General features: G+C 49.5%; 1 protein-coding gene across 1 annotated transcript in view; it reads left to right on the top strand.

Moving 5' to 3' along the window:
• The window catches only part of TIPARP (TCDD-inducible poly(ADP-ribose) polymerase), a 17,770-nt gene extending 3,495 nt beyond the window's left edge, over positions 1–14,275 (top strand). The window contains exons 2-5 of the mRNA XM_009080689.1: positions 8,978–9,146; positions 9,988–10,169; positions 12,863–13,138; positions 13,828–14,275. Of these exons, the coding sequence (XP_009078937.1) occupies positions 8,978–9,146; positions 9,988–10,169; positions 12,863–13,138; positions 13,828–14,275 (1,075 nt within the window). The remainder of the gene's footprint in view (positions 1–8,977; positions 9,147–9,987; positions 10,170–12,862; positions 13,139–13,827) is intronic.
• The last annotated feature ends 11,689 nt before the right edge of the window (positions 14,276–25,964 follow it).

Below are 25,964 nucleotides of genomic sequence, written 5' to 3'. Positions count from 1 at the left end.
AACCCTGAGGTGTGGAGTGCTCGGGATGGCCTTTGCTGGAGTTCACTGGTGGTCACTCCAACCTCCTTCCCTGATGTTCCTGGGCAACGTGTGTGTCCTGGCAACGAGGTGCCGATAGCAGCGTGTGGGGCTGGAGGCTGCAGACATGCTCCCGGCAGCTCCGAGCTCGCATGGTTACCACATTGTTTGCTAAAGCCATTAATCTCCTGCGGGTCAGACGAGCTCTGCAGGCCTGGCTGTGCCTGGGGAGACGCCTGCTCAGCACTTTGCATGGCCAGGAGGGGCTGACAGCCCGCTCAGGGGGGTTAGCCCCCTCTGTCACACACACAGGTGACGTGGCACAGTGTTCGTTTAGTCTGTGTGCTTACAGAAGTGACAGGTTAATGGTGGGACTTGGTGATCTTAGAGTTTGCCTCCAACCTTGATGCTAGGATTCCATGCACAGTATCGGCTGTGTGTGCTGCCCCAAGGAAGCTGGGCTGTTCCTCAAAGTGTTGGCTATCAGCTCAATTAAGGAATAAGCTCTAAATTATAATGTTCTTCAAGTAGCTATTTATATAAACCTTCCTTCCTCTCAATTATCGAGATGAGTAATGATGGAGATAAGCTGTTGAGATGAGTAATGTTAAATATACATCAAGTTGTTGCCTCTCACCTAAGGGAATGTGATATCAAAGTGGTAAACCTTGTTTAGTTACTTCTTTGTAATGCTGCTCCAGCCACTTCTTGCAGTTTGGCCTCAGACTGAATAGTTATCATAAATTACTTATCTTTCTTTGCATTCTTGAGTCTGCAAAGTGTGTAGAGCCACATACCAAGTGGGGAATAGCAGCTTAAGCAGGTTGGAATACTTAGAAGCACTCAGTTCTCTTCATACATGTGAGGAGAGGCCTGGAGAAGTTCCAGCTCAGCAAAGTGTTGGAGAGAGCAGTGCCAAGTGCTGCTTCCCAGTGGGAGAGTACCCACGCTGGGATATTTTAAGGTGTTCTTTACTAAGGGAAATACTTGGCTGAGGAGCTGAGCAGTCTTTCCCCACATGCACACACACCTGTCCCATCATGCACAGGCAAAACAAGCAACACCATTATGGATTACACTAGGATTTGTTTAAAACAACTCTGTGGTTCCTGACCCATCAGTTCCCTCAGCCTTGGCTGAAAATTCCACCCTTTCTCTTGGCAAAGAGACATTTCAACTTGCCTGACACAGCAGCTTCTTGCTGCTGCTTTGATTTGTTTTCTTTTCCCTGTCATCTCTAAGTTTTATGAAATGGCTCCTAGTTAGAAGAGAAATGGCTGCAGTCAGGGAAGAGCAGGTGGATCTCCAGTGGGCCATACTCTGCTTGGGAACCACTGACTCAGTCCACATTCATGGAGCTTGGGTGAACTCAGAGTGAATAGCAACAGGACAAGAGGAAACAGTCTCAAGGTGTGCTGGGAAGGTTCAGGTTGGAGGACATCAGGAAGAATTTCTTCATGGAAAGAGTTGTTAAAAATTGGAAGGGACTGTCCGTGGAGGTGGTGGAGTCACCATCCCTGGAGGTGTTCACAGAATGATTGGATGTGGCTCTTAGTGCTCTGGTCTAGTTGACGAGGTGGTGATGGGTCACAGTTTAGACTCAATGATCTTGGAAGTCTTTTCCAACCTAGTGACTCTGTGATTGTATGAATAAGCTGTGTTCTCCAACGGAATTAGCAGTGGGCATGTGGGGGGACCTGGGAAGGAAAGGTAAGGACACATAAATGTACAGGAAATTAGTTTTCCTTCATTCCAGTATGTGTGGGATGGCTTGTTTCTCTGCTGCTGTCAGAATATGCTTGTGTGATTTTAAAACCATCAGAGCACAGTGAAGGTATTTCAGTCATGGAATCATGGAATCACAGATTGGTTTGGGGTAGAAGGGACCTTACAGACCATCCAGTCCCACCCCCTGCCATGGGCAAGGGTGCCACTCACTATATCATGTTGTTCTAAGCTCTGTCCAGCCTGGCCTGGATCACATCCAGGGATGGGGTACCACAGCTCCCTGGACATTCAGGGAGTCCTGCAGGTCACTGGCCCAGGGAACAGTTACATTTCACAAGTTACCTGTGTGATCCACAGAGCTGCTTCAGTGTGTGAGATAAGACATGTGCTAGTGATAACCCCAGAGATGAGACAACCAGCTGAGAATGCCTCTGCCTGAATCTGTGTGTGGTGAGGGGTTTCTGGGCTACACACAGCTGGAACTTCTTTTCATTCCTTGCTGGGAGGAATGCAAGGCAGAGCCTGGAAATAAAACCCATGTGGAGTGATTTTGGAAGTGTTTGCCTTGTGCTGTGTAATGTGTGAATGGATTCCTTCTTGCTCCACTTTAGAGTGTAATTCACATCAGAAATTTATCATTTACATATGAAATAAAAGTAATTGGCTCATTGCTGTACAAATGGAGGGAAGCTGGGAGTGTTGTGCTGTAGGAGGAATCTGCAGTCACTGATATCCCTGCTCTGGTTTCATGGCAATAAACACATTGCAGCTCTGGAAACAGCTGTCACCTGCCTTCAGGTTGAGGTCAGGCTGTTCCCTGTGTGCTCACAGCCATAAACCAGTCCCTTCTGAAACAAAGATCCATAATTGCTGCAAGGATTGCTCAGAGGAGTGTCCTCCAGGTAATCCAGCAGGCACAGGACCGAGCAGGACTTGCCCATTCCAGGGTGGATCAGGAACACAGAGTCTGGTACAATCACTTGCTTAGCAAATAATTAGGAGCAGTGATCATGGAGTTCCTTCCTGGTGCGTACAGGGATTTGTTGAAATCAGAGGGATTTGAGCTGAGTAGTAATTGCAAGATTTGATTCTTGTAGTCAGATGTGCACAGGAGTGGATTTTTGGGAAGCTGGATGTGGAAGTGTGACATGGAATGGTCATTTTTTTAAGAAGGGCCTGCAGAGACAGGACAAGGGAATGGCTTCGCACTGCCAGAAGGCAGGGATAGATGGGATATTAGGAAGGAATTGTTCTCTGTGAGGGTGCTGAGACACTGGCACAGGTTGTCCAGAGAAGCTGTGGCTGTTCCATCCCTGGAAGTGTTCCAGGCCAGGCTGGATGGGGCTTGGAGCAACCTGGGCTAGTGGAAGGTGTCCCTGCCCATAGCAGGGGGTCAGACTGAATGAGTCCACATTCACTCAGAGCTGTGCTTGTGCTCCTTTAAAACATAACTAGTTTGGGTTGGAAAGGACCTTTGGAGGTCATCTAGTCCCACCCTCTGGCATGAGCATCTACCCATATAAAAATTAAAGCAAACAACCAAAACTCTCCAAAACACATCCACATCCAGTGTGGGTCAGAGCCCTTTGAATCTCCAAACCTGCCCCAGACCAGGACACCTGTGTTTGGCCTCTATTGCAAATAGACGGTGTAATTTGGATTTGAATGAGGAAATCTGATGCATGCAATAATCCTTGGAAGATGGAAGTGTGTTCAACATCCTCATTGCTGTGGACTTTAAGAACTTAGTGCTTCACAGCCAAGGACCACCTAAGCCAGTACCTTGTGTTCAGAAGTGACTAAGAGCGGGTTGTTGGGAAGAGCAGGAGAACAGAACAGACATGATACTGGTACAGTCTCTTCTCTTCCAGCAGCTGTGCCTCAGTGACTTCCTGATCCAGAGATGGTATCTGGGTGAGGGAGGGAGGTGGGTGGATTCTTTTTAGTACATTATTTTTATTTGCCCTGCCAGGCATTTCTCCAGGCTGTATGTATGTATGGGACAGTCATTTCAGATGTACCAGCAGCAAGTCAGGCCAGACCCCTCACTGTGACAATTCCAGCAGGTTGTTTTTCCAAACACCTCCAGTCATCAATTGTAAAGGCAGGAAAACCAGATTTCCAGCTTTTAAATATAGGAAAACCAGCAAAGCCACTGCTATATGCCAATGGATCGTCTTTCTTTCTGAGGATGGAACCTCCAAGCTCAGAGGGAAGTATGTCTGTAGCACCTTTCCCCTTCCCAGTGTCTCACCTCCTGCACAGCTCAAGGTCACTGCAGAGAGAAGCAGAGTGACAGGATGAGGGACAAATTCAGTCAAATATGAAGGTAATTTCCTGCCCTGGCACCTGCTGCCCCTCTCTTGGCTTTGAGAATGAGGAGACACTGATAAGATCAAGGCTAAGGTCATGTTTATCAGCTTGTTTGTGTTCTTGCCCTGATGCAGAGGTTCCTGTGTGCCTTTCACACGACTTACAGCCCAATCCTGTTTATTGCTGTGGTTTATTGCTGTGTTGGGAAGGGCTGGTTGCTGAACATCCCTTCAAGAGCATTCCCTGGGCCCTTGCTGTTCCTTCTAATGGAATCACTAGGTTTCAATGAGAGCAAATTTTGGCTGCTCTTGCCTAAACTCTGATTCCTATTTCATTACCTGTGCTTAAAAATAAAGCTCTTTTTGGGCTGTCCTTCCCTGGCACAGCTGCCCAGGGCAGTGGTAGAGTCACCATCCATGGGGGGATTTAACAGCCATGTGAATGTGGCACTTGGGGACATGGTTAGTGGTTAGACTCTTATGATCTTGGCGAGCTTTTCCAGCCTCAATGATTCCATGATTCTTTCTGATCTTAGCAAGATGATATACTTCAAGTGAATTTGGGTTTCATACAACAGAGTTTAAACACTTGGTCCCTCACCCAAACCGGGGCTCAGCTTTGTCCAAGTTCCTCACCTGCAGCTTCAAACAAATTAGCTACAACTAAGATGAAATATTGCTGATTTTGGGTCACCAGAAAGTAGTGTGAATGCCTGACTTGCCTCTCCTACAGTAATTGAGCTCAGTTTGACTCTCTCAACCCTAAGTGCAAAAGCTTCTCATACCTGTTTGGCTCTTTAAGCCCTTGTGGTCCCCCAGGGGCCATCAGGTTGTTGCTGCTGCAGAGGGGAACTGGTTTAGTCAGAGAGAGAAAATCAACAGTTTCATCATCCCAGCAGTGTTTGAGTCTCAGTCTTGCTGTGTCTCACAGCTGTTCTGATGGGAACTGAGTTTCATTTCCTGCTCAGCCCCGTGCTGGGCGCTGGGCTCTGGTTTCTCTGCACCCTGTTTGCGGTAACTCAGCACAGCTACCCGGACTGGGGAGAGGAGCTTGAAACCACATGTGTTCTCAGAGCACTGACAAACATATTTCTCTAGTCAGCTCTCTGTACATAACACCTAGAGAGCATTTGTCTTGGTCAAGGGGAAGAGCACAGGGGATTCAGGCTCAAGCTCTTGAAGGATGGAAGGAAAAGCCCAAATATCCTGATTTTAGGAAACTGCATTCACCTGAATAAACACTTCAGTGTTGGAACTTGCTAGTCAAGGAATCTCCTCAGTTCAGTGTCCTGGAGAGATGACATCTTTGTGTTATTGCTTACACTTAGGGCACAGAGTAAATGGAGTTCATTGGAGGAGCCAAGGTCTGCTGTGAGAGCTTGTGGAGTTTAAGTCTGAACTGTGTTGTTCTACACCACCAAATTTGGGGATGTGTGCCCTGAGCTTCAGAGAGCTCTACGTGCAGTGCAGGCAATTCCACTGAACTGCTTTATTTTATTAATAGAGACCTTTATTTGTTTAGCTGGGGAGGAGAAGTTCCTCAGAAATCTCTGTTCCCGCCTCTGTGGGACTTTGGGCAAGAGCGTGTGGTGATGGAACACGGGGAATGGCTTCCCACTGCCAGAAGGCAGGGATAGACGGGATATTGGGAAGGAATTCTTCCCTGGGAGGATGCTGAGGCACTGCCACAGGTTGCCCAGAGCAGCTGTGGCTGCTCCATCCCTGGAAGTGTTGAAGGCCAGGTTGGATGGAGCTTGGAGCAACCTGGGCTAGTGGAAGGTGTCCCTGCCCATGGCAGGGGATGGAGCTGGATGAAGTTTAAGGTCTTCCAACCCAAACCATCCCATGATTCTATGCCTCTGGAGAAGTGATTTTAATCTCTGTGAATCCCTCCTTTCTGGGGGCAGATGGGGATTGTCATTTCCTACCTCGGAAGATGAGGCAAAATTTTGTGGTGTTTGAAGGGAAGTTTAACAAATATTTCTGCAGAAAAAGGCAGCTTTGTTTTCCCTGCTGGTTTCACGCTGTGCTGAAGGCAGTTGGTGCTTGGGTGATGCACAGAGGCAGTGGGAGGAACACTCAGCCCCACCAAGGTATTTGAATACATTTCCTGCTTTTCCAAATGTCTGACAAACTGCAGCCTTCACACTCTGTCAGACTGATATTTCCACTCAGACACTCCAAAGTCCAGGAGGAACACCACTAGAGATCTCTGTAATCATGTCAGCTACAAGCTTAGGATCCCAGACTGGTTTGGGTTGGAAGGACCTGAAAGCTCATCCAGTTCCACCCACTGCCATGGACAGGGACACCTTCCACTAGCCCAGGTTGCTCCAAGCCCCATCCAACCTGGCCTGGAACACTCCCAGGGATGGAGCAGCCACAGCTTCTCTGGACAACCTGTACTAGTGCCTCAGCACCCTCACAGGGAAGAATTCCTTCCCAATATATCATCTAACTCTGCCATTAAAGTAATCTGCGGAAGGAAAGTGTGTAGAGCAATGGATCCCATTCATGGATGGACCCTGTTCATGGAGCTCTTCTCTGGGTAATGCTGCAGAGGAAGTGTATGGAGGGCTCTGTCTCACCCCAACATGCAGAACAGGAGTTTAATTGCTGGGTTAGTGTGTGTTTGCTGTGCCATTGTCATTGTCACAGTCCCTGAGCATCTCCTGATGGTGTCACCTGCTCCAGAGCCTTCTGTGTTCCCTTGTGCTCCCCTCAGGGCACATAACAAGGTGATTTTGTGCCTTGCTGGTTTGCTGTTGGTCTTTCCCTCTCCTAATACCTATGTTATCCACTATCTGGAGGAGATCCTTCACTTCAGATATGCACCAGAGGTAGCAAATCATTACGTCACGTGAAGATAAAATGACTTGATGTTAAACATTATCAGAGGTGACCTTGAGTGTGTCACATTCATACTGTTCCTGAAGCCTAAACTTGGGAGGTTTTCACCTCTCGTTAGGCCTGGGGCAGCTGTAAGGTGTAGCTGTCACCTTTGCTTTCCTCCCTGGTGCTCAGAGCCCGAGCCAGGGCTGTGCTCACACAGTCTCTGTAATCACAGTTGAGTTTTTGGGTGGCTTTGCATTATGTAAGCTGCTAATAAGCTTTTTAATACAGGGAGGAGGGGCTCTAGGCAAAGGCTATTATTAACCAGCGCGGCAAAACCTATTCTAGGCTTTCAGAGCTTAAATTCCAGGGAATGGCATCAGCTGAAAGAGTTATCAGTGGGTTGTCTATTGCAGAGTATTAAAGAATTTAAATGAGCACTGGAGCAATGGATGTTATGTGAATCAGGGGGTTCTGAGAAGGACTTTCTTATTCACAGTGTTATAATTAGGGAAATAAATGAGGTTTTGGGCACACATTGTGTTTTCAGCTGCAGTCACTGAAATAAATGCATTGATCTGAAATTTCCAGCTGTATAAAGCAATGCAGAGCAATTCCAAATAATTTATTGATAGGTGGGAAATACATATTGATCAGATATTAGGAAGGAATTCTTCCCTGTGAGGGTGGTGAGACACTGGCACAGGTTGCTCAGAGAAGCTGTGTCTGTCCCATCCCTGGGAGTGTTCCAGGCCAGGTTGTGTCATTGGACTTGAAAAGAGATGAAGTGAGGATGAGACTCAGATTGTGAGGTTTTGTACTAAGCAGTGTGTTTTAGGGTATCTGTTTCATACACCACACAGCATAGGTCTTGATTCAGCACTTGGATTTGTAGGTGCAATGTAACCCCAAAACAGTGAGTCCAACTCTTCACTCCAAAAGGATAATACAAATAATATCAATTGCTAAATGTGCTTTTCTCAAAAATGACTGCTCCACTATGCACTGAAAAGCACAATTCACAGAGTCATGGAATCATTAAGGTTTGAAAAGACCTTTAAGATCATCAAGTCCAACCCAGCATCACCACCATGCTCACCACTAACCCATGTCCTCCAGGTTTTGATAAAGAAAGCAAATGTCCCTAAAGCAGCACTAAAAACATAATGAATGAATCCACTCCAAAAATCACACTGCAATCCTGTGAGTAATAACCCATGTGGTGATTTTGGAGGATGAGCTCCTCATGGTTTCACACACTTTCATATGAAGCAGATTGCAGCTTGGTATGGAACCAGCTGACCCCACACTGGGACCTGTGGTGATCCCTAGTGCTGTTTTCACACCAAGAAGGGTGTTTTGAAGCCCTGTGTAATTTGAGTCCCTGTGTAAGGGCCGTTTATTTTGCTCAGCTGTGGTTCCCCTCCTGAGCAGCTCAGCCTTAGTGTGGGATCTGTTTCCCTGTGCTGTGTGGGTGCCTGAGCTCCTGCTGCAGCAGGCTGAGGACTGTCAGCTTTAATTAGGGAGTTATACTGCTGGAGAATGTCAGCTTTAATTAGGGTATCAGGCCCTGGTGGTGGGATGCAGCTTGGGTGGGCAGACATGGGTTATTGGAATGCTCCTCCTCTGCAGAGTCACTGGTTCCTCCTGTGCTCCTGCTCTAACCTGGGGATATGGGTGTTTAACCAAGGAAGGAACACACTGTACACAGGGGAGAGTCACATTAGATGTTAGGAGAAATGTTTTCCCTGTTAGGGTGTTCAGGCACTGGAATATTGCCCAGGGAGGTGGTGGAGTCACCATCCCTGGAGGTGTTTAAGACATGTATGGATCTGGTGCTGGAGGATATGGTTTAGGTTTTAGAGGTTACAGCACTGACAGGTTAAGGGTTAGACTTGATGATTTTAGAGGTATACTCTAACCTTGATGATTCTATGACTTTCTGTGGAGTAGAGGACAAAACACAGAGTTTTTTGACAAATTTTACCTCAGACAGCTGCTGGGTTTGGGCTTTGGTTTTGAGTGCTGAAAACTCTGTGTTTAATGGAGCACTAAAGGTGAGAATTGTGATTTTCCCTCCCTCCTAGGGGCCAGGAGCTCTGGGTGGATCTGAACGCTATGAAACTGTGCGAAACTGCTGAGTTTGACCAAATGCGACGTCTGTCCACACCCTCCTGCCCCAGCTCCAGCTCCAGCTCCTACACCGTCTGGAAGTACTTCTGCAGGGACCACTTTGGCTGGAGAGAGTATTCTGAGGTATTTCACCCCTCCCTGAGTGCTGCTTTTGGCCTGTGACCCAAAACTCCCCATACAGCATATCTCATAAATACACACTCTCAGTCTGGTTCCTCTCAGAGTGTTCAGGGCAATAACTCGGAGTCATTGGTCAGGAAGACAGTCAAGAAGGTCAGTGTGGAACTGAGGAAGCAATAAAGGGAGAACTGTGCTCTGGGGTTATGATTCTGTTATGATTCCATGAGTGCACCTTGGATTGTCCCTGAGACACAGAGACTGAGCAGGTAGTCACACCTGAGAGCAAACCACTCTGTCAGTACCAACAAAGCCCTTTCTAACCCCAGAAATCTGGGTTTAAGCATGGGGACAAGCTCTTTGCAGCCTTTTTTCACACCACTGCCATTTACCTGTGCAGTTTGTAATGCATTTCCCTGTCCCCAAAGCTATGGCAAGGCAGGACATGCTCCTCCACAGTCCCTGAGTGCAGCCCTTGGCCTGGCCAGGACTCTACATCACATTCTGAATGAAACCTCCTCAGTGTTGGCAGGAGCAGAAACACCTCCTCAAAACAAGAGTGAGAACAAGAACTGGAGAGAGCTGAGCAGAAAGCACCACAAACAACAACAGGTTTAGGGTGTTTGAGCTGTGAGGAGAAAGTTTTCAGGGGCTTGTGCATCGGAGCATGGGAGAGAAGAGAGGGAGCAGAGAGGGATCCTTTGAGGTCAGAGGGGTTCTGTGAGGTTATAGAGGACCCTCTGAGGTTACAGAGGGATCCTTTGAGGTCTATGGCAAAAAATACTCCTTTTTGAACATGGTAACTCATTGTGTGTATGTTTTTCTTGTCTTCTTTCCCCTGAGACAGCCAGTTGTGAGGCTGATTGAGGAGGCCAGCTGCAGGGGGATGAAGGAGGTCAGGTTTGTCACCTGGCACAACCAGTACATCCTCAACATCAAGGATGGCTTCCAGCAGAACTCCTGCTTCAGGAGGGAGATCAAGAGGAGACCTCTCCTGCGCTCCTGTGTCGTGCTGATGCCCTTCTTACAGTAGGTATCCCAGGGAAATGGGGACTTCCCTCAGCTGTCCGGGTTGGTGTGTCAGTGAGAAGTGATTTATTCAGGTGCAACATGGAAACAGGCATGGTTGGGTGAAGAAATCAGAAGCAATGATAAAAAATGTGGGTCCTATTGGAAGCTCTTGCCACTTTTCAGGATATATGTGACCTGAGGAACTCCTCACTGCTGTGCTCTGCTTTGTATATGTATCTAGTGCACCTGGTGTGTTTCACAACAGCATCAGCACAGGTGTCCTTCAGGTTTGCCAAACTACTGTCTAGTTTCAGCATCCTGCTCCAGTGGAAGGTGTCCCTGCCCATGGCAGGGGTGGGACTGGATAGGCTTTAAGGTCCTTCCAGCCCAAACCAGCCTGTGATTCTGTTGTTGATCACAGCCTCTCTATATGGTTGGTCTCAGCCTCAAAGCATGTGAATGTTAGGAACATTTTTAGAGATGGTTTTACAGGAAGGAACCCCAAAATTAGTAAAGAAAAACTGGAGGATGCAGGTGGAAAACCAAGGGTGGACTTGCTAGTTAGAGCAATCCGGGTTCTTATCTCCCCATCCCTGGAAGTGTTCCAGGCCAAGTTGGACAGGGCTTGGAACAACCTGGGCTAGTGGGAGGTGTCCCTGCCCATGGCAGGGAGTGGGATGAGATGATGGGGATAAATTGCAAGAGGGAAATCTAGATTAGATATCAGGAAGAAATTTTTCCTGTGAGTGTGGTGAGACACTGGCACAGGTTGCCCAGGGAGGCTGTGGCTGCCCCAGCCCTGGCAGTGTTCAGAGCCAGATTGGCTAAAGCCTTGAGCAACCTGTTCTGGTGGGTGGTGTCCCTACCCAGGGCAGGGGGGTGGGACTGGGTGATCTCTGAGCTCCATTCCAGCCCCTTAACTGTGAAATACTAACATACTGCTACTACTGTCTTAATGGGAAACTAGGATTTCAGCTATTTTCCTGGTGTTTTGCTACCTGTGACTATTTTTAGCACAGTGATAGGCTAAAATTGTGCAATTCCTACTAATGTTGTTGGACCTTGAGGGCTTTACACTCCCAAGGGCTTGACCAGAACTATCTGTGCCAGATAGTCTACAAACTAAGCTCTTGAGATTCCTGTTCTGCACCAACTCTCACCCTGATTTTCTTTATCTCAAACCCTTGTAATGTTCACTTAAAAATTGCCAATTCTTAGCAAGAACAAGAGGATTTTAAATATTTATGGACTCTGAAGGAGTCAGTGTTGCCTCCACCTCCTACACAGTGCTGCCTGAGACCTGTTCTTTCCCTCCCACCTGCTTCTAAAACTGGGAAGGAATCCTTGAATAGAAACTGTGGGTGACAGTGGATGACAAATGTTGACTTTCTAATGGCTTCCCCTGCGGTAAAAAGTGCTCACAAATAATCCAGGCACACCCAATGATTGCAGGATTTTTATGGGGTTTGATGTCTTCCTCATTAATCCATGATTTATTGGTCATCTCTGCATGGTCTTCCAGTCCTGTGTGAGTGACTCAGCCCTACAATTATATTTTATTACTCTTTTACCCATCCAAGAGGAAAAACAAATTAAACATAAATGCAGACTGTAATATTTAATTGCTATTTTAATAATAATCCTTAATAAAATCCCTCTTGTGGCTTTCTGCTCAGCTGTTAATAACCAGTGAGAGGAACTTTGAATTGAGTCAAATCCATGCAAATAAAGGGAAGTTTAGGGTTGGCCGTGAGCAGCAGTTGACAGCCACGAGGACACCTCAGAGAGTGTTTCTGCCCTGCAAATTGTGAGGGCTGTCACAGCTTTCCACCTCTCTGATCCTGATCAAATGTGGTATTTTGCCCCAAAAAAACCCTCATTTTCTTGAGTTAAAAAGCTCAGCCTGCAGTGAGAAAAACTATTTCTTGGGTCACCCAGTTCTTGCAGGCTCTTGTTTCACTGACAGCAGATACTTCAATCATCAGCTCAGCTTTGTGGCCTCCTCTGGACTTGCTCCAGCAGTTCCATGTCCTTCTTATGTCGGGGACACCATGTATTCTTGCAGCTGAGAGGGCACCTGAGCCTCAGAGCTGTGAGCTGCAGGTGTGTAAGGCAGAGCCTGAGTGTGCAGGTATGGCACATCCCAAGGGCTTCCCCTGACATAGGTGGGAGAATCCAGGATTACTCAGCTGAGGAAGGGTTGCTCCTTCAGGAATGATTACATGGGCATAAGCCACAAATGCCACCCTTGTATATAAGCTTAGCAGTTTCAAGAGAGTGAAGATTGCACAGAAGTGCAGGTGGTTATTGAGAACAGTCTTGCTGGTGTCCTTCATTAGATTTTCCAAGTGGTTTCGCTTGGCATCTGTGGTACCTCTTGACCACAGCAACCTCCCTCAGCCCTGCCTGCTCTCCAGGCAGCATTCCCAGAGGAGGGGCAGGAAAATCACCAACTGCAAATGCAAATCTACATCTGGGCTGTGCAAATGACCGTAAGAGTCTTCCTGGGTTGGAAGGACCTTAAATACCATTCAGGCCCACCTGTCATGGGCAGGGTCACCTTCCACTAGCCCAGGTTGCTCCAAGCCCCATCCAGCCTGGCCTGGAACACTTCCATCTTGATCAGTGGCTTTTAAGACATGTTTGGGATGAAATAACTGTTGTTAGAAAGTCTTCTGTGAGTGTTTAACCACCTCCTCTCCTTCCCTCAGGACCCTGGGTGGCAGCTCCCCCGTGCCCTCCCCTTGCTCTGCCGCTGCCTCTGCACACACCTTGTCTCCAGCTGCTCTCACTTCCCCTAACCTCTATCCTGAAACCTGGATTTGTATGGATCCATCTCAGGACTTCATCCAAGTGCCTGTTCTGAAGGAAGACAAAAGCTACAGAACCATTTATAACCTGTTCCACAAGACTGTGCCAGAAACCAAGTACAGGATCCTGAAGATCCTGCGGGTGCAGAACCAGTTTCTTTGGGAGAAATACAAAAGGTAAGAGAATGAAAATTATGTTATTTGATGATTATATTTGTAGAAGAGGAATTTTATAGGAGAGATTGGTAGCTCCTCTCCCAGCGATGCTGTTCCAGGGTGGGTCCTACAGGGGAGATGAAGAGGGACTTTTGTCCTTCTTCTTGTCCTTCTTAAGAAGGACATGAAACTTCTGGAGCAAGTCCACAGGAGGCCACGAAGTTGAGAATAGGATTGGAGCATCTTTTCTACAAGAGAGTTGGGACTGTTCAGCCTGGAGAAGAGAAGGTTGTGTGGAGACCTCAGAGCAACCTGCCAGGAGCTGAAGGGGCTGCAGGGAAGCTGCAGAGGGACTCTTGGTTAGGAACTACAGGGACAGGAGAAGGAGCAATGGGGATAAATTGAAAGGGGAATTTTAAGTTAGATCTTAGGCAGAAGTTTTCCCTGTGAGGGTAGTGAGGCACTGGCACAGGTTGCCCAGGGAGGCTGTGGCTGCCCCAACCCTGGCAGTGTTCAGAGCCAGGTTGGCTAAAGCCTTGAGCAACCTGTTCTGGTGGGAGGTATCCCTGCCCAGGGCAGGGGGTTGAGACTGGATGATCTCTAAGGTCCATCCCCAACCCCTTAGCATACTCTATGACACTGAGGCTGTCAGAGCTGTTGTGGCCAACCTGCAGTGAACACTCACCCTCCCCTTCCATGTCCTGTTGCAGGAAAAAGGAATACATGTCGAAAAAGATGTCAGGGCTGGCCAGGCTGATGAACGAGCGGCACCTGTTCCACGGCACGTCGCAGGATGTGGTGGATGGGATCTGCAAGCACAACTTTGACCCGCGCGTGTGCGGCAAACACGCCACCATGTTCGGCCAGGGCAGCTACTTCGCCAGGAAGGCCAGTTACTCCCACAACTTCTCCAAACGCTCCCCCAAGGGCCTTCACTTCATGTTCCTGGCCAAGGTGCTGACAGGGAGGTACACAGTGGGCAACCACACCATGAGGAGGCCTCCTCCCGTGGACCCCAGCAGCATCACCAGTGACCTCTACGACTCCTGCGTGGACAATTACTTCGAGCCTCAGATTTTTGTCATCTTTAATGATGATCAGAGCTACCCTTATTTTATTATCCAGTATGAAGAGGTCAGCAGCACTGTTTCCATCTGAAACTTGTGCTGCTGGACTGTTCCCTCCAGTAAACTCTCACCTGGCATCAGTTTGTTTGGGAAATAAAAGATTTGGACCTTTCCTAAGTGATGAAACGACTTTGAGGGAACAAAACCTCGGAGTCTAGGAAAGGAGAGCTGAAGTGACCAACTGTGCACTTGCTGGTTGATTCCCTAGGTGCAAATTGTACATATTTTTCCATTGTTTATAGTTGAAAACCTGTGCCTTTTGTTATAAAACACTGTTTATTTATGTTAGTAAATATTCATGTTTAAAAAGGTGTGTGTGGGTGTAGTTTCAGTTGTGTTCTGTGGGTGTTGCGCCCTGAGCTCCAAATTCAAGGAGGGCCCTTTCTAGGGGATCAGAATCACATCATTTTCATCCCAAGGAGGTTAAATAGGAGATTCTCCCAATCACTATTTCTCATTATTATATTTCAGAGACATTGGGAGAGATCATAAAACTTAACATCTTGCTCATACTTGAGATTATTAAGGAGGATAACACACACAGAAGAGCTGCAGAGGGACTTTGGACAAGGGCTTGGAGGGACAGGACAAGGGTAGAAGGCTTTCCACTCCCAGAGGGCAGGGATAGGTGGGATATTGGGAAGAAATTGTTCCCTGTGGGGGTGCTGAGGCACTGGCACAGGTTGTCCAGAGCAGTTGTGGCTGTCCCATCCCTGGGAGTGTTCCAGGCCAGGTTGGATGAGGATTGAGGCAACCTGGGCTGATGGAAGGTGTCCCTGCATGTGGCAGGGGCTGGCACTGCATGAGCTTTGAGGTCCTTCCAACCCAAACCAGTCTGGGATTCTGTGATTATTGCTCACCTCAAGCAGTCTAGGCTGGCCATACCTAAGCTGGGCTGTCCTCATTAGGACCTCTACAAAGGGTTATTTGTCCCTTGACAAATGCTACTGCACCTGCTGTACTAGTGCAGGTGTGGCTGAGGAACGCTCAGGATGTTCAGCAGCCCCAGGAGCAGGTCTGGTGGCTCCTTGGGTGGGATGGGACCTTTAGACTTGGTGATTTGTGTCCCTAACTCAGCAAACCTGAAGCTGAACCTGGAGCTGCACTTTGGGACAACCTGCTCTGTATCCACTTTCTGGGGCCCAATAAAAGTGTGTTTGCCATGGGAGAGAATTCCAGATTTCCACCAGCACTCCTGCTGGTTCCTGTCCTGCTGGATTACTCCTTGCTACCTACAGATCAGATCAGCTGTAGGTGAGGAGGGGCAGATCCAAGCAGCTGGTTCCAGTTAACCCCAGTCTCCTCTGAGGCTCTTGGGAGAGCTCAGATTGGAGGAGGTTTGGCTTGGAGGAGGACACATTGGCACAGTGGGATGGAAGCTTCCAACTGGGATGTGCACCACAGAGGAGCTGCTCCTGGCCACAGCTCACCTTCAAGGGGATGACTGGAAAGGTAAGGGGGGCTGTGGAGGAGGGGGTGGATGATGAAGTCAAGTCACCAGCAGCTCTGTGGAGTTCTTCACATTCTTGGTGCTGCTGCTGCCCGCCTTGAGGGTGCTTGTCACTGTTCTTGACGCTGGCAGGAGCATGGGGCAGTGTCCTGGGGGTCAGTGGACTGGAGGTTGCTCTGGCAGCATGAGCTGGTTGTCCAAGGTGGTGATGTTACCCTCACAGCTTTATCTATGTGTGTATTTTAGAGGTGTCTCTGTCCTGGAATCTGCTATTAGTTCAGAATGGAGATTTAGGATGTACTAAAGAGAAAGACTTTGAGTAAGGATTTATGAGTTTATGGCTTTTATGTGTTGAGCAGTTCCCCCACTCAAGTCTTGTGGCCAGTTTGGGACTGGGACAAACAGGATGGGAGTGGGAGGTGGGACAGCTGCTGAGAGCTGGGAATGTGTCTTCCCTCCCACTTCCTATCACTAGGGAAGTCAGTTGTGCTTTTCCCTTGGATGTTGTACTGAGGTTTTGGTTCTCTGGGTCCTTCTCCACACAGCTGGTGGGTGGGGTGCTCCACAGCCATGTGTCTGCTGCCCACCAGTGCTCCTGGACTGGTCTGCCTGAACCTTCCCCTTTCCAGCCTGCCCTGGGGCTATGGGGCTGGGGATAATGGGCTCTGTGACACATCACTGGCAATGTATTGAAAATATTTATGGGGTTTCCATACCAACCTGCTCCATGGGTATGAACCAGCCCACAAAGGCTTATGAAATCAGCAACTCCTCAGCATGTGGTGTGTTGTGCCTTGGTCTTGGGCATGGGCTTCATGTCCCCTTTTGTGCCCATGTTAGCCTGTCCCTGTGGCTTGTGCTGCTGCTAGTGTTGGGATTGCAGCTGGTCATGGGGAACACATAGTCACAGGGATACACAACTGGAATTCAGCACAGCTGGGCCACAGCTGTGTCACTGTGTGCTGCCAATGCCTGGCAAGCACTGATCACACTCCAATGTCCATCCACAGCACTCTGGGGCTCATGCAGGATCACTCCTGCCTCTCACCTCCCCAGGCAGGACTGCTGGAGCCACATGGGTGTTGGGGCAGAGCCTGGCAGGGACAGAGTGTGCCCCTAATCACCCCCGTGGCTGCTAATTGCCTCCTGTGTGCGTTAGTGCAGCTCTGTCCGTGGCACTGCTCAAGGTGCACCTCAGCAGAGCACTGAGAAACTCTGTTCCTAATCCTGCTCCTAAATGGAACATCTAGAGAGAACAGGCCTGATCCCAAGGGGATTTTCCTGTTGCTTGGTGGGGCTACTCCCCTTCTCCCTCTGTTTATGCCCATTAAAACCACAGCGACCTCCTCCCAGTGGGGCTGTGGAGACGACTATCTCCAGGTTTCCTACTCCTCATGTTTCTTCTTGCTGTGTGTTCTTGACCTTGGCTTTACCTGTACCCACACCTGAGGTTTCTGGGGCAGGGGTTGTCCCTGTGACCCCAGGGCTGGGGGTTTGTCATGGAATGCATAAGTCCTATTGTCTGTCACCTTACCCTGGTTTTGGTGGTGTCACTGGTGAAGAATTCGACGATGAAACCAGGTGACAAAGCAGCACTTGTGATAAGGATCTCGCTGTGTCATTACCCAGATTGCAGGTGGTGACACACACTTTGGGCAAGGTCATGTGTTGTGAAAAGCCCATCAGGGAACTGGTGGCCAGTGTGGGGGCAGCAGTGGTGCTGATGTGTGGTGAGAGGGACCTGCTGGGCTGGCCAAGCTCTATGTGGCATTTCCGGACCTGTGGGAAGCCACTGTGGGGTGTGATGTGTGTCCTGAGGGGCTCCAATAACTGGTAGCCTGTCAGGTCAGGCGGCAGCACTTTGGGCTCTGCCATGGGTGGCAGTCGAGGGTGAGGTCACCTCTGCCTCTGTCCCTGGTGGTGCCTGGGCACAGCGTGGGTTTGTCATGAAACAGCCTGTTCCTGACAGCAGGATAAAGGCATCTCTGTGGCCAAGGGGAAGGAACAGCTTGAGCATGTGCTGACTGGGGAGCTGGGCAGAAGGACAGGAGCTGCTCCTGGAGGAGAGGTTTCAGTGCCAGCTGCCTGAGAGGTCACGTGGGAACAGCCACACCATCCACCCTTCCCATGTGTGTACAAACACCTTACCAGAACAACGACCCTCCTTGCAGGACCTAAGCCTGGTTGGACTGTGGCACACCCTGGCAGGGACCCCAGCTATGTGTCTGCTTTGCCCTGTGTCTTGTACAACTGATGTTTGGGGCTACCAAGCTTCTGGATTTCTTCCAGGAAGAATAATCTTGGAGCAGAAGTTGCTCCCCATCCTCTCCTTCCAGGTGCTTGAGGGCTGCTGGGCAGAGCTCACACCTCTGGGACAGCTCTGTGGGAGGTGTTTGGGGAAGCAGCTTGAAGAAAGGTGGAGGCAGTGGGTGATGGTGATGGGAAGGTTCCTTATGAGGTGTCCTGCAAGTGGGAAGGAACCTTGGGAGGTGTTTAAACCAACCTCCTGTTCAATGCAGGGTCAGCTCTGAGGTCAGATCAGGTAGTCCAGGGCTGCATCAAGCCTGTGCAGGAAAACCTGTGATGATGGAAGATGCCCAGCTGCTGGGCAACCTGCTCCACCTGCAGTGTCCTCACTGAAGGGTAAAACCCCCTTCAATCCAGGATTGTGCTGCCCTGTGATGATGTGTCCCAGCTCCTGCTGTCCACAGGCTGAAATCAGTGTACACAATTTCTAGACTTGGAGCAGAGGGTGTAGAAGTGCTGGTGGTGATAAGTGAGCCCATAAATTGATGTAGTGAGATGTTTCTGGCAGGAGGATGCAAGAGCCTGTGCTGGGTGGCTCTCCCAGGGACTTACAGAGGAGTTCTTCAGCTCTCCCATAACTCCTTAAAGCCTTGTTTTTCTCAGCCCTGGGAAAAAACCCTCTTTCCTATCAACTCTGCTGGGAGAGGCAGAGTGAGATGAGGCCAGAGGAACACTTTGCCCTCAGTGTCACAGCAGGGTGGGTATGGGCAGGCCTAGAATTCCGTCCTGGAGGAGAATTCAGCACTGCTGGGGCTTTGTGATGGGCTGCTGACACCCAGGCTGAGTCATGAGCTTCAGCACAGCACACCATGAGCCTCTTCCCATCCCAACCCTGCAGTGTGCACTACTTGGGCCTTGAGATCTTTTTGTTTATGTTATTTTATGTGGAAACTTGAAGTCTTGCACAGTAGTGAGAATTGGGTGACAGACCAGGGAGCATCTCTGGCTGCCCCTGGGCTCCCTCCAGCCCCACTGTGTCATCACCCTCCTAACATCAACCCAACACATCCTCTCCAGTAATGTTTCTTTGCTCTTAGGGCTCCAAAGTCTGTTTTGATGAGAATATTTTCCCTTAGACCTGACAGCAAATGTCAGGTTGACCTAAGGGTTGTTCTCGCCTCGATTTTCTCCAGGCTCCCTTTTCTCCAACCAGCTGGGTACAAGTTGTTTCCAGTGTAATTAGGCTGTTATAAATCATCCTCTGCCTTTCTCTCCTTCCACCAGGAACACATTCCCATGCCTTGATCCACACTTGGGTTTGTTGTGTCTGTCAGGCTTTGTACAAGCCTGTGCAGCTGCCCAGCCCATGGCTGCTCACCCAGCCTCCCCAGAGCCACTCAGAGCTCTCTCCAGCTGCACATGGAAGAGAAATCAGTTGTCCAACCAAAACCTGCAGCTGCTCTGGGATGGGCTCGTGGTGAAACACAGGATTAGGTTGGTGCAGATGATCCAGTTAGATGCCCAGAGGAGCTGTGGCTGCTCCATCCCTGGAACTGTTCCAGAACAGGTTGGATGGGGCTTGGAGCAACCTAGGCTAGTGGAAGGTGTCCCTACCCATGGCAGGGGGTGAAACTGGTTGAGCTTTAAGGTCCTTCCAACTCAAACCATTCTATGACCCTTTGCTGTCCATGCAGACAGAGGATGGACCTGCTGCCTGGCTCCGAGACCAGGTCATGGACCAGCCTGGAGAATGTCTCTCTCAGTCCATCCCCACTGATGGTGGGAAAGTTCATGACCATTTCCACCTCTGTTATCCACTGGATCAGGTTTCTCCAAGCCCTGGCCAGTCTGGCCTGTTCACACTGCTGCCCACTAGGACAGAAGGTGTTTATTGCCGTCCATCCCCCAACACCTGTGGTGCAGGTCACAGGAAGAACAGGGCAAGGAAATTCTGTAGTAAATACCACTATGGAATCAAATTCCTGTTTGTTTCCCATGAACTCAGTGTTTGCACAGTCAGGGCAAAGGGCTTTGGCTTTCACTCGGATGCATCAACTGACAACTCTCCCAGATAATCTCGGGTGGGATCTGCTGACCTCGGAAGTCTCCTGCTGACTGAGACCTTCCAGGTGTTTTCTGTCTCCTTCCTGCCCATTTTCCAGAGCATTAAGCCTGGGAAGCAGAATTTAGAACTGTTCAATAAACCCACACAAATGTTTTTGTGTCCACATTGTTCCACATTCTGGAGGCCTTTGTAACACACAAAAATAATTCATCACTGCAAGCAGCATAGCAGGTAAATGAGGAATATTGGGTTGCATTCAAAGCACACTGTGTGTCCTGGTCCAGCTTGCTGGCCAGTTCATCATCAGTTAGTCAGGAAGGATGTGGAGCTGTTGGAATGAGTCTGGAAGAGGCCACGGAGATGCTCTGCTATGGATGCAGGCTGGGAGAGCTGAGGGTGTTCAGCCTGGAGAAGAGAAGGACTCCAGGGAGACCTTAGAGCCCCTTCCAGTGCCTAAAAGGGGCTCCAAGAGAGCTGGAGAGGGACTTTGGACAAGGGCCTGGAGAGACAGAACACAGGGAATGGCTTCCCACTGCCCGAGGGCAGGGATAGGTGGGATGTTGAGAAGGAATTGTTCCCTGTGAGGGTGGTGAGGCACTGGCACGGATTGTGCAGGTTGGATGGGTCTTGGAGCAACCTGGGCTAGTGGAAGGTGTCCCTGCCCATAGTAGGGAGTGGGATGAGGTGATCTCTAAGGTCCCTTTTAACCCAAACCATTCTGTGATTCTATGCCAAGGCACCCAACACTCACCACAGCTGAAAAGCAGCACCACTGGCACTGTGCTCTCACAACAGTGACCATCTGCATCTACCAAACACTGCTGCTCAATTTTCATCACCTCAGAGCTTTAGCACAAGCCCTGAAATGCTGAGCCAGCCAAACAGGCAGGGAGCCATGCAGTGAACTCCACTTCACCTTCCCTGGTTGCGCTCGGCTGACTCTGCCCTCGGTGCTGGAGGTGCTCCAGAGGGAGAAGGGGAATTCTTCCCATCACCCTGCTCTCACACAAGGCTGTATTGGGAACAAGCTGTTGGGGGTGGGAGGTTCCATTTACTGCCTGAGTTGTGAAATCTTCTTCAGAGTACTGGAGATGACTCGCTCCATGGCCAGGGGGTATTTCTGCTGAGCTGTGTGGAGCGTGCGGGAGGTGTGTGCTGGGACAGTGGGTGCTGCACAGGGCAGGTGCTAATGAGCAGCACTGCCAGGCCCTCTGTCAGCACCCAAATAATTGATGGACGGGAAAAGACGTCCCAAGACAGGCAGTTTCATAAGCCATGAGTAACTGTTTGTGCTTCTGGGAACCAGTTGTTCCCTGTTATCTCCTGCCCGGGCACAGTGCTGGATGGATGGATGGCAGCAGCTCCTCCCTGGGGAACACAGCCCTGACCCCTCCCTGCCCTCAGCTGAGCTGAGCAGGAGGCTGATGTCCTGCTGGGGGTGGGAAACTGGACTCACCCAGAATTGATGTGCTTGGGTTTGGGAGGGGATGAATCTAGGCCTGGAATACAGGTGGTGGGAGCTCTCAGTCACCACAGTGACTTGATGTCAATGCCATCTGCACCAGCGTTGTGCTGCTGTGTGTTGGGTGACCCCTGCACACCTCAGTGTGCATGTGGAGAGAATAACCTGCATTTCCCTTTGCACATCCAGCCCTACAAACCTCTAACTGCTCCCACTTCCCTTCTTCTAACATCTCTTGGTTTCACTTGCCCTCAGACAAGGCTGAATTGATGAGCACACCCCAACAAAGGAGTCAGTGTCCCCCTGCCCATGCTGCTGGTGAGGAGGTGTGGGATATGGCAGTGGTGGCTGCCCCAACCCAGAGTCTTGGGGCATCTGCTGAGATCAGTGTGGGGAGACACTTGTTTGAGCAGACCAAGGGAGAATGAAGAACAGAGAACTAGCAACAGTTTTAGCTGAAAGTAGAAGCACCAAAATGCTCCTCAGTGCTCCTGTTTGCCTCCCCTGGTCATGGGGAACAGAAGCTCAACCCTTTCACTTGAGCTGGTGCTAAATATTTATGCTGAAGGGAGACTAAACCTTGCTGGCTGCATCCAGGCATGTATTTGCTACAACCCAGCACAATTATGGACCTGCTGCTGATTCTGCTTTAACTGCTGGGCCCAGCTTGAGTGGAGCAACCTTGAGGAGAAAGGTGTCCCCAAACCTCTGGTGAGCAGCTGCTGAAGCTCCAGGCTCACCCAACACCCCCAGAGCTCCTCTGCCCTCCCAGCTGTGTCTAGTCCTGCTCGAGGGGTTGTTGCAACACCAGAACTCGACAGTGTGAGCTGTTCAGATTGTTCCTCCTGATACTCAGGGTCCTGCCCGTGACTCCCCGTGCGCTGCCTGTTGCTCAACGAGCTGCAAACCAAACAGGCTCTTGCTGAATCCTCGTGGTACAGACAGAGCTGCCTCACTCCTCTTCATCACCCAGGCTGAGCCTCCCAGGCAGAGCTGGTGTTGGGCTGTTTCCCTTCTCCTTCCCGTCTCACAGCCAGGCATCAGCTCTCCCTGCTGCCTGTGTGCTCTGCTGAGAGCTCTCCCAAGGAGCTGTATCAAAAGCTGCAAGAGCTCTTAATGAACAATTTGTCACTGATAACGCTGTGGTAACAGCTGCAGCGAGCAGGACTGAATGTACAAATGCTGCAGGAGGTTGTTCTCACCCATTAACTCTGCACTGGACAGGCTGCCCAGAGCAGGGGCTGGGAGAGAGCCTCAGGCAGGGTGACAGCCAGGCTGAGTGCAAACCCTGGAGAACAGGAATGAGGTACCAGCAGAGGCCAAGGCTGAGCTCTCTGGCAGAGCCCTGGAGAGCAAAGCTCAGCCTGAGCTTCTCCAGGTGTCCCAGGTGAGGGGCAGGGAGTGTGGAGAGGCACCAAGTAGAACAGTTGCAGCTCTGATACGCTGATGCCTCTAATGACTGAAATCCTCATCATCTCCAATGGACATTGCCAGGATGCAAAGAGGAAACAGGCAGAAATACATCTACCTGGTTTGTAGCAGCATCCAAGCTTCTTTTTCCTGATCAAGAGCATCCACCACCCCTGGAAGTGTTCAAAAAATTAGTGGACGTGGCACTGTGATAGAGATTAATAGGCAAGGTGGGATTGGGTCGAGGGACTTGGCAGCTGTTCCAGCCTGGCCTGGCTGTGCAGCATGAGCATCAGCTGCTCCCGTGAGCTCTGTGCTCTCTGGGTCTGTGCTGCAAACATCTGGCAGGCTGCTGTTTGTTTGGCTTTCCACACTCACACACATTGTAGTCATTTGTGCTGTGAATGCTGCTGGGGAGGCCACGGTGCTCCGCAGGAAGCAAGTCTAGCCAGGGCAAATCTGGGCTTGCTTTGGGAGGGAAGTCAGGAAGGATGAATATTTGCCCTCTGGCATCAATTTCCTGTCTAGCATTCCCCAAAAAGCAGCTGGAAAACACCCAAGAACACAGACGTGTGTGTATGTGTGCCTGGCACCCTCCTCACAGGGGTGAGAGGAGCCTTTGGTCTGTCCCTCCCCCTGTCATTGCCCTAACTCCCTCTAGAATACCCAGCCCTTTGCTGGAGAGCTGTGCTCCGGAAACACAAACCCATTATTCAGCTTAATGTCCCATCTGGGCCCGTGTGGAAAAAAGCATATTCTGCTTGGGGAGAGGGAGTGATGCAATGGCAAGGGAGGGAGTGAGGCAGGCACAGCATGGCCAGCACTCCCTGAGCCTCTCTGGGCTGGGCAGGCACCTCCAGACTACTTGACCTCTTAGTGATAGTGAGTTTGAAGGATTTCCTTTATGAGGGTGATGTGTGGTAGCCCAGTGCCATGTCCACTGCTCACATCCTTTGGTGGGAGCTGTAGAGAGAAGGATATAATTCATTAGTTATAGGGAATTGCTGCTCATTGCTGTGTAGTTACAATAATAACCAAGAAACCCCCCCCAAACTGATTTATTTAAAATGTGCCTTACTCAAGGATGAAATTTTGTTGTGGGTTTCATGTAAAAGGCTTTGGATGGCTCTGGTTTGGTGTGTGAAGTGAGTACAGGTTTCATAGAACCATGGAATATCCTGAGTTGGAAGTAACCCACGAGGATCATTGAGTCAAACACCTGACCCTGCACAGGACACCCCAACAATCACACCATATTCTAAGTAATTATAATTTATAATTCCCATCAAGGCGAACATCAGCTAAGGAAAGTTACCTTCTCCATGTGACCTGAAACTAAACCTCTCATCCACCTTTTTGCCTTCCTTCTCATGAAACTCACCCAAGAAAGACTTCCTTTGTCACTTCCCAAACTGTTTGCAGTTGTTGGCTGTGGTTATGGAAATGCTTGATTTGAATAGTCACAGGAACACATTTCAGCCTAGGGCTTGGTTTGGCTCCAGCCACATCCCAGCAGCACTGTAGCTGCAACTGGAGGCACTGAGTAGATCATCTTTGCCCTAAGAGGCTCAGAGTCCAGGCGAGGGCAGAGCACTGGAGGTGTGAGCATGGGGCAGGATTAGCTGGGCAGCAGCAGCAGGTTGCTGAGATTAGCTGTGCTGGCAGCTCGGGGCTGTGGGGGAGCAGGGGGAGTGCCATGGCCGTGCTGAGACTGCCTGATCCCTCCTGACACTGCATTCCCTCCTCCACCCTGGAGCAGCCAGACTGGAGCTGGACATTTTGGGTACCCAATATCCTCCAGCATCTTCATCACCTGAGATTTGTTCTTTTCATCAGCTGTGTAGGTCTGAGTGAGAATCATAGAATCCCATACTGCTTTGTCTTGGAAGGACCTTAAAGCTCATCTCATCCCATCCCCTGCCATGGGCAGGGACACCTTCTGCTAGCCCAGGTTGCTCTGAATTTAAATCTTATTTACAACTCAAATATATGCTAAAAATTTAGCATTCCTCTATACTATACACTAGGAGTAGCTTTGGCTTTTGTTCTCTTCATGTGCTGTTGTCACATAAATAATGTGACTGAATTTCTTAGCAATCTGCAGTGTATCTCAAGGTTTGAGGGGAGATAAAGCCAAAATAGCTATAGCTATTGTGCTGAGTGAGGCTGTCAGCACCCCTAGGAACAGGGGGTTGTGACCTGTCTGGACAAATAAGTATATTTTTCTCTCTTCTCAGCCCCTTTTCCTTTTTCTGAGCCTCCATAAGGCCAATTAACTTTAATGGCAGTTGTACAAACACACTAGAACAGACCCTTACAGGAGGACCTCATTAGCTCTTCCTTCCTGTGGTTTTCATTCTGAGTTGCTAAATTTTATGGATTAACAAGAATGTTAAAAAATATGGCAAAGCAATCCTGGTATTTCCATGCCAAAGTACTCAGTGAATGGACTTTAATAAGTTGGATTTGGGAATGGATTGGTAGGCCCATGTGTAACCAGAGCTCTGGAAAATCCATACCAAGACAATCTGACCAGCCAGCTGTATAAATATCCCCCTGACCTCTTCCCCTCAGCATAATTCCCTGAGAAACTCTGTTTCCAAGGGAAATCCACCAGCAATTCTCACAAGCTTTACTTTCCCGACCTGCCAGAGAGGAGTTTGCAGGAGGAGTCACGCACAGGAGAACACCCACAGGATCTCCTTGGGACAGCAGTGCTGCAAGGGTTGCTCATCTTCTGGGATAACACAGTGTGTCCCAACCATCCTCCAGCCAATTTTTGTGGATGTCGTGTATTGAAGATAGCTCTGAGAAATCTACAGCCCCTGACATCACTTCCCTAGCTGAGGGATGCTTGGCTTTTCCCACGTTATGGTGGGATAATGTCAGATGTGTTTTCATGTGTGGTTTCCCAGTGGTATTTGAAGGGCCCTCAGGAAGGAAAGATTCTTCCCTGTTTCCTCTTCTCCCCTTGGGTTTGAGGGAATGGAACTGCATGAGGAGGCAAGTGCAGCAGTGAAGCTGTTCCTCATTCCTGTCTTGCCCTGGAGCGCACAAGGGACTTGGGTTGTATTGGAATAGACTAT

Source organism: Acanthisitta chloris, unplaced genomic scaffold (genome assembly GCF_000695815.1).
Source record: "Acanthisitta chloris isolate BGI_N310 unplaced genomic scaffold, ASM69581v1 scaffold11778, whole genome shotgun sequence".
Taxonomy (NCBI): domain Eukaryota; kingdom Metazoa; phylum Chordata; class Aves; order Passeriformes; family Acanthisittidae; genus Acanthisitta; species Acanthisitta chloris.
Note: the sequence above shows the minus strand (reverse complement) of the source record. Positions and strands in the feature narration are given on the sequence as shown.